The sequence below is a fragment of the Crotalus tigris genome, unplaced genomic scaffold, assembly GCF_016545835.1.
Source record: "Crotalus tigris isolate CLP2741 ecotype Arizona unplaced genomic scaffold, ASM1654583v1 scf7180000024359.8030256, whole genome shotgun sequence".
Classification (NCBI taxonomy): domain Eukaryota; kingdom Metazoa; phylum Chordata; class Lepidosauria; order Squamata; family Viperidae; genus Crotalus; species Crotalus tigris.
Window position 1 is genome coordinate 2,688,999 of NW_024100528.1, and position 7,179 is coordinate 2,696,177.

Below are 7,179 nucleotides of genomic sequence, written 5' to 3' on the forward strand. Positions count from 1 at the left end.
AAGTTGGATAGACTTTTTTGATCAATCCCTTAAGAATGTGATGGAATCATCTCAACTATCTACAGAAATATTCCTTGTGGGAATGTGGGTATGTGCATATACATGTATATGAGACTTTATGGAATTAGGGTCAACCTACTGGTCCCAGCATGGCCAGCTCCTTCAGGATTAGAGTGCCCTTCCCTTTCTGAGCTGAATGTTCCCAGCAAAAGTATGCTGCTTTAGTCCCTTGAAATTTTCTTAATCTTGTGTATTTTAATAATCTATGTGACAAGATTCAGCCAACAGAACAAACCACCAGAATACATGTATAATGTAGAAGCCAATCCCAATTATAATAAGTCATGAGGAATTTTAAAATAAAATTTTCAAGGACTGCGAATATTGGGAAAGAAAAGGGTTGATGGCACTCCCTGGAAGGGACTTCTCCAACTGCAAAGATTTTGCAATTTCACTAATGTGTCACTTTCTCTGACCATCTTGTCTCTGTTGCAGGTAGTGAAATGGTTGCTGAAGCCAGTTAGATGTCATGTCCTGTTACAATCAATCAAGAGGTGTCTCTTTTTTTTTCCTAATGGGGATTCCAGGCCTAGAAAGTGCCCAGTTTTGGATTGCCTTCCCCTTCTGCTCCATATATTTGGTGTCTTTGGTGGGGAACATCACCATCCTCTTTGTGGTCAGAAGGGAACCTAGCCTTCACTTGCCCATGTATTATTTCCTTTGCATGTTAGCTGTCCTTGACTTGATATTGACCACCTCCACTGTGCCCAAGATCCTGGGTATCTTCTGGCTCCACTCCCATACAATTGGCTTCAAAGCTTGTGTGATCCAGATGTTCTTCATTCACGGCTTCTCAGCTGTGGAGTCGGGTGTGCTGCTCGCCATGGCCTTTGATCGCTTTGTAGCGATCTGTGCCCCCTTGCGTTACACTACCATCCTCACCAGTTCTGTCATTGCTAAGATTGGATGTGCAGCCTTCATGAGGGGCATTGGGTTCATGACCCCCTTGACCTGCATGGTGAGCCATCTCCCATATTGTGGGCCTAATGTCATTGCCCATTCCTACTGTGAGCACATGGCTGTGGTAAAGCTGGCCTATGGAAATACAACACCCAACAACATATATGGGATCACAGCAGCCACCTTTGTGGTGGGCTCAGATTCAGTTTTCATTGCTATCTCCTATGTGCTCATTCTCAGAACAGTCCAGGGACTTTCCTCCAAAGAAGCCCGGCAGAAATCCTTTAGTACTTGTGGCTCCCACATCTGTGTCATCCTGATCTTCTACACGCCTGCCCTTTTCTCCTTTTACACTCAGCGCTGGGGACACAATATTCCTGCACATATCCATATCTTGTTGGCTGATCTATATATTCTGGTGCCCCCCATGCTGAATCCCATTATCTATGGCATGAAAACCAAGCAACTCCGCCAGCAAATGCTAAAGCCATTCTTTACAACACGATTTGAGTCTTGATTCCAATTGTTAGAAGTCAAGAGGTGAGAAAGACATCTTACAGGTGTTAGATGTTCATGTTTAAATGTTAATATTCATGTCATTTGCTGAAGAATACCTTAGAGAAACTCCAGGTTTGGCCTACAACTTAGCATATTTACTGGTCTTTCTCTTCAATCACCTGCCTTTCAGATCTTTCTTGTCCTCAGAAAACTTTGAAACTTCAGATCTAACAGAAAGCTTTTACATTCAGCTACTAAATCTTCCAACAAACCTGGAGGATGAAACAATGCAGCTGGATTCAAAAGATCCTTCTATCAAAGATTTGCAAACAATTAAGCTGTCTAAAGGACAAGTGTTGATGGTATACTATTGTAGAATGGACTGAGCTGTAAAATTGCATTATCTCTGTTTCATTAAATGATTATGCAAAATTAAATTAAAAAGTAAGAGCCAGTTTGGCATATTGGTGAAAATGCTGCCTAAAAACCAGGAGAGGGTGAGTTCTAGTCTTGCCTTGGCATGAACACTGGACGGATGACTTTGGGCCAGTAACTCTCCTTCATTTCAACCCTCTCCCAGGGTTGTTATGGGAAACATAGGGAAAGGGAGGTGGTGTTATGGGAAACATAGGGAAAGGGCAGTGTATTGTATGTTCATCACTTTGAATTGTGTGTGTGTGTGTGTGTGTGTGTGTGTGTATAAAGACAGGATAAAAAATAAAATCTAAAATAATTGGTATTGCCTCAGTCTCTGTTAATGCTAATAGGACACCTTGTCTGGGTTAGTCTTTCCCAAGGTGGTGCCATCTGGTTAATTTTCCCATGTCAGCTGAGAACCCGGAGTGTTACTGCTACAATATAATTGAAGGGTGCCTGTTACAAGCTGAGGAAGGGAAAGTCAGGACAATTACTGAATCAAGTGCAGAGGCTCTGTTGAAGCATTGATCTGGTTATTACCATTTAGTTCCATACACTCCTGTCTTTGACCAATCTTGGTTAGGCTGACTATGGATTCACTTTCTTGCCGGAAGACACAAAAGATAAGGGATAGACAAGATGGCAGCAGCTGCTAAACACTCTGAACATTCTTGTTTCTAATGAACTCTTTGAGGCTCCAGGACTGGAAGCAGCTGGGACAAGTTTGGTGTTCATCACTTGGAACATTGTTAGACTGTGTGATCCAAAAATAAAGATCTCCCTCGTGCTGGGCTTCCTTCCTGCCACCTATCCTTCTATGCCTCCCAATGCTTAGGGAGGGTGACAGAAGGCTACAGGAGAGCACTCCCTTGCTGCAGGAGGACCCAATGCAAGCCCAGCAGCTGGGCAGCACAGTGTCTATCCTGAGGGAAAGCAGGAACATTATGGTTGACAAAGAGACAACCCATGGCTACAGATCCTGGGGTCGGAGCAAACACCCGTTAGTGGCTCCAGGCTCAGAGGCAGATGCAATGGGGACAAAAACAGGAAAGGAGGTTTCTTTGCCTGTCCCTTGCTAGTGTGCCCATAATTGAAGTCCCAACTGTTTTACATGCAATGGACATTAAAAAAGAGGCAGGATTTCCACTGCATGGTTGCACCCACCATTCTGACTCATTTGGCAACTCTGCAATTGCTAAAAATTGAACAATGAAATCTCCACTGAGCACATTTCTGGGGATGGGCGGTGAGGGGAAGGAGAATCCATTTATTCAGCCATGCCATTTCCTCAGGCAGATGTGATTTAATGTTATTGGCATCATCTCTTGACCTTTGCACTGTAGAAATTTGATCCATTGCTTGCAAAACCCATTGCATTTGGGACCGGGGGATCAGAATTACTGAGATCTTTTGCCACCCTGAGAGAGGAGCTCTATGGAAATTGAGTAGCACACCTAAACCTGGCATACCACAATTCAATTACCGAAACTAAATGTCAAACTTTTACCCTAAAATAACCAACTTTCCCCATCTGTGTGGTAGTCCCACTCACTTGGCCCTGAGCCCCACCTCAAAAGGATTTAAGTGGTTTTGAATTTTATGGGAGATCCAAAACAGGTCAATTTCTGAAGCCTCATATCAATCCTGTTTTGTCTTTTGCATTCATGATCCAAAGACAGTCTGGTGCCATATGGGACTACAACTCCCAGTACACTAAGGCAAAGCCCTTCCTGAACAGAATGATGGTATTGGCATTGCAAAGTTCTAGCATTGCAATTCCACAATGCACCAACGTGAAGCTCACTATGACCTTGGAAATAGGAAACTCAAAGGAGCTAGATTTTCAACTAACCAATTTTAAAAACAGCATCAGGTTTTATAGTGCAATTTGCTTCTTCAAAAGACTTAAAGCTACTCCAGGCACCTGCTTTACTGACTAATCAAGGAAATCATCTTGTGTGTATTGGCCCAGTCCAAAACTGGGTTCCTTTTATCTGGCATAATTTGAGCCAATAATCATGCTGAGACAGGAAACCGAGGTTCAACACTTTATTTCTGTACAGAATTACAGATAAGTACACTTGGAACTCAAGTCCAAATCAAACATGCCTGCTGGTATTCATCAGTCTGTTTTATAGCATTAAAACCACATATAGCATTAAAACCACCGTGGTGGCACAGTGATTAGAACGTAGTATTGCGGGCTAATACTACTGAGTGCTGACTGCCAGCAGTTCGGCAGTTCAAATCTCACTGGCTCAGCCTTCCATCCTTCCAAGGTCGGTAAAATGAGGACCCAGATTGTTGAGGGCAATGTGCTGACTCTGTTTAGAGAGAGCTGTAAAGCACTGTGAAGCAGTATATAAGTCCACATGCTATGAATAGAATAGAATAGAATAGAATAGAATAGAATAGAATAGAATAGAATAGAATAGAATAGAATAACAAGAGTTGGAAAGGACCTTGGAGGACTTCTAGTCCACCCCCTGCTTAGGCAGGAAACTTTATACCATTTCAGACAAATGGTTGTCCAATCTCTATTGCTACAGTATATACACATCAGAATTTTCTGACATTTCTTCATTTCTTCCTAATTTACTAAAGACATACGCATAGGAGTGTGTGTGTGCATTTAATTAGTAAGCTCTCCACCCCTGGATATGCTTTTTAGTATGTTAATAATGAGTTCTTTACCTCTGGATCTTTGCTTGGATACTCTTGGTCACAGTTTAAGCTAAAAGTCCAGTTCCCTTTCCTTGTTCCAGGTAATGGGCCCTTTGCAAAATTGTTCAGCATTGTAATAAAGCCACAGTTGGCTAATTAGACTAACACTTCTTTTAATTGAAGTGTTTATGGTCAGCCTCTTTAGCTTCTTCGGGTAAGTATCAGAGAAGGTTTTTAGCTAACTGTTGATCAAGCAAATTCATAGACAAAGTGCTTCAGATAAAAAAAAAACCCTTTCTAAAAAGCTCACAAACGGCCTCTGATTAGCCTCTGGGCCCAGGATAGCATCTTGACTAACTTCCTCTGCATTACTTGAGAGCGGACAGTATAAACAATGGGATTTAAGACAGGGGGAAAGATGAGGTAGAAGTTGGCCAGAAGAATATGAGTCGGAGGAGACACCTGATGGCCAAATCTGTGGGTCAGGGAGGAGACGGCTATGGGGATGTAGAAAACTAAGATAGCACAAATGTGGGAGCTACAAGTGCTAAAAGATTTGAGCCGGGCCTCTGCTGTGTCTAAATTCATCACTGCCCGGAGGATCAAGACGTAAGACAGACCAATGCCCAGGGAATCAATGATGAGGACCAGAAAGCCAATTGCCATTCCATAGATGTTGCTGATGGAGGTGTCATCACAGGAAAGCATCACCACAGCCATGTGCTCACAATAAGAGTGTGCGATGATGTTGGTATGATAATGAGTCAGTCTCCTCACAAGCAAAGGGAGAGGTGAGATATAGAGGAAGCCTCTCAAGACAGCTGCCACTCCAATCTTAACAACAGTTGAATGGGTTAAAATGGCCTTATGTCTCAGTGGGGTACATATTGCCACATAACGGTCATAAGCCATAGCCAGAAAAATCCCTGATTCAACAGTGGCAAAAGAATGAATGGTGAACATCTGCAGGAGGCATGAGTGGAAGCCAATCTCTTTGCTGTTAAACCAGAAGATGGCTAGCAGCTTGGGCAGAGCAGAGGAGGAGAGCACTAAGTCAGTGACAGCCAGCATGGAAAGGAAGAGATACATGGGCTGGTGGAGGCTGGGCTCTGCCTTGATGATGAAGAAGATGGTGCAGTTCCCTAGCACTGCCATAATGTACAGGGAGCCAAACGGGATGGACAGCCATGCATGGACTGCTTCCAGATGAGGAATGCCCATGAGTAAGAAGCTAGAGGGGCTGAGACAGGTGTTGTAGAAAGCAGAGGTCATATCATCAACACATTCCAGGGCAGACCATCATTCCTGCAGTTGGAAACATGAATATGTAAAGTTTTATTTATTTTATTGCCTGATTAAAAAAATTATATCACTACCTACCTAACCAATGAAATTCCAGGTAGCGAACTATAATAAAAACATAATACAATTTTTAAAACAAGTTAAAATGAAGGGGAAAACCAAGTCTAAATTAACCCCCTTGTCTCAGTTTGATGGGATTATTTTTGAACGTATGTTGGTTTACAAGGGTGGCAATTATTATAGAAAACAAGACAGTGGGGGCTTTTATGCTTTTTAAATTTACAGCAAAACTGTTTACAACCAGTATTTACAATAGGCATATATAACACAGACCTGTGGTTTGGTGTCTGGTTTTATCCTAAATTTCTCCCAGAGACTACTCCCCTCTGTCTCTTTCTTTCTTATTAAGAAAGAGTGAAAATAAAGCAATGGGCTAGGATTTTACTATCTTGTGCTCAGTGTGGCTTGACTCCTCCCGGAACCATTCATCTACTACTTCTCTGTTGGGAAGAAGAATCTCTTTCAGGGTCTTCTGCCCAGTCCTTCTCCGGAGACCAGGACTTTGACAATGACCAATGAACCCTTCTTTCATTCCCATCTTGGGTGAAGATGTCATCTCTTTGAGTTTTTGCTTCCCTTTTTCCATGGAAGCCACCTATGGACCTTTGTTCTTCCTCACCAGTCAAGAACTGATGACTACTCTGCACACTGATGTAACTTCATCTTTTCTCTCCAGCCAGTTCTCTATTGTCTTTTTTCTTTTTTTTCTCCTCTCCTTCTCCCTCTCTCCAATTTTGGATCAGATCAGCACCATATCCCTCAACAGCTAAAGAGGCTCCAACATCTATATACCAGAACAATGGGTCTGCTCCCTCAACATCTCCCCACAACATCTCTGGATAGCTCATGAATCCCTGTGGCAGCAGAGCTGTCCTTCAACTGCACTTCTTCTCCACTTTTCTCTCTCCATTTGCTAATTCATGCCAGCAAAAGAGTAACTAGATCAGATCACTAAATCCATATGCTGCATACCTATCACACATAACCATACCTGAACTCCATTAACCCCAATTTTGTCTAGGGCCAAATCCAGGTCTTCATAGTGTTCTTGTATGTCCAAATGCTTCCAATAGTGGGGCTGTCCATCTACTCAATCCTGTTAGAGTCATCTTGCTTGGAGGAAAGGAAAAGTGGATAAAGATGGCTTTCCAGTCTCACCTACAACTGTGGTAATGTTCTTATAAGCTCCCTGTTCTGATTCTCAACTGAGTTGCCCATGACCTCTGTATTTAGATCATTACATCAGCACTGCAGCATGTTCTTAACAGCCATTGTGCC

At 42.7% G+C, this 7,179-nt stretch overlaps 2 protein-coding genes across 2 annotated transcripts; one reads left to right on the forward strand and one right to left on the reverse strand.

The window, feature by feature from the left end:
• The first annotated feature begins 529 nt into the window (after positions 1 to 529).
• Positions 530 to 1,628, forward strand: LOC120300829 (putative olfactory receptor 52P1). Its single transcript, XM_039327337.1, has one exon. It carries the CDS (start codon positions 530 to 532, stop codon positions 1,475 to 1,477), a length of 948 nt encoding a protein of 315 aa, XP_039183271.1. The 3' UTR covers positions 1,478 to 1,628.
• Positions 1,629 to 4,845: 3,217 nt separating this feature from the next.
• On the reverse strand, positions 4,846 to 5,798 carry LOC120300820 (olfactory receptor 52M1-like). The gene has a single exon (XM_039327332.1). The coding sequence runs from the start codon at positions 5,758 to 5,760 to the stop codon at positions 4,846 to 4,848; it is 915 nt and encodes a 304-aa protein (XP_039183266.1). The 5' UTR covers positions 5,761 to 5,798.
• Positions 5,799 to 7,179: the final 1,381 nt, after the last annotated feature.

Bases quoted from the DNA above. Each gene is read 5' to 3' on its own strand.
- LOC120300829 (XM_039327337.1), top strand. From the start codon at position 530: ATGTCCTGTTACAATCAATCAAGAGGTGTCTCTTTTTTTTTCCTAATG.
- LOC120300820 (XM_039327332.1), bottom strand. From the start codon at position 5,760: ATGGGCATTCCTCATCTGGAAGCAGTCCATGCATGGCTGTCCATCCCG.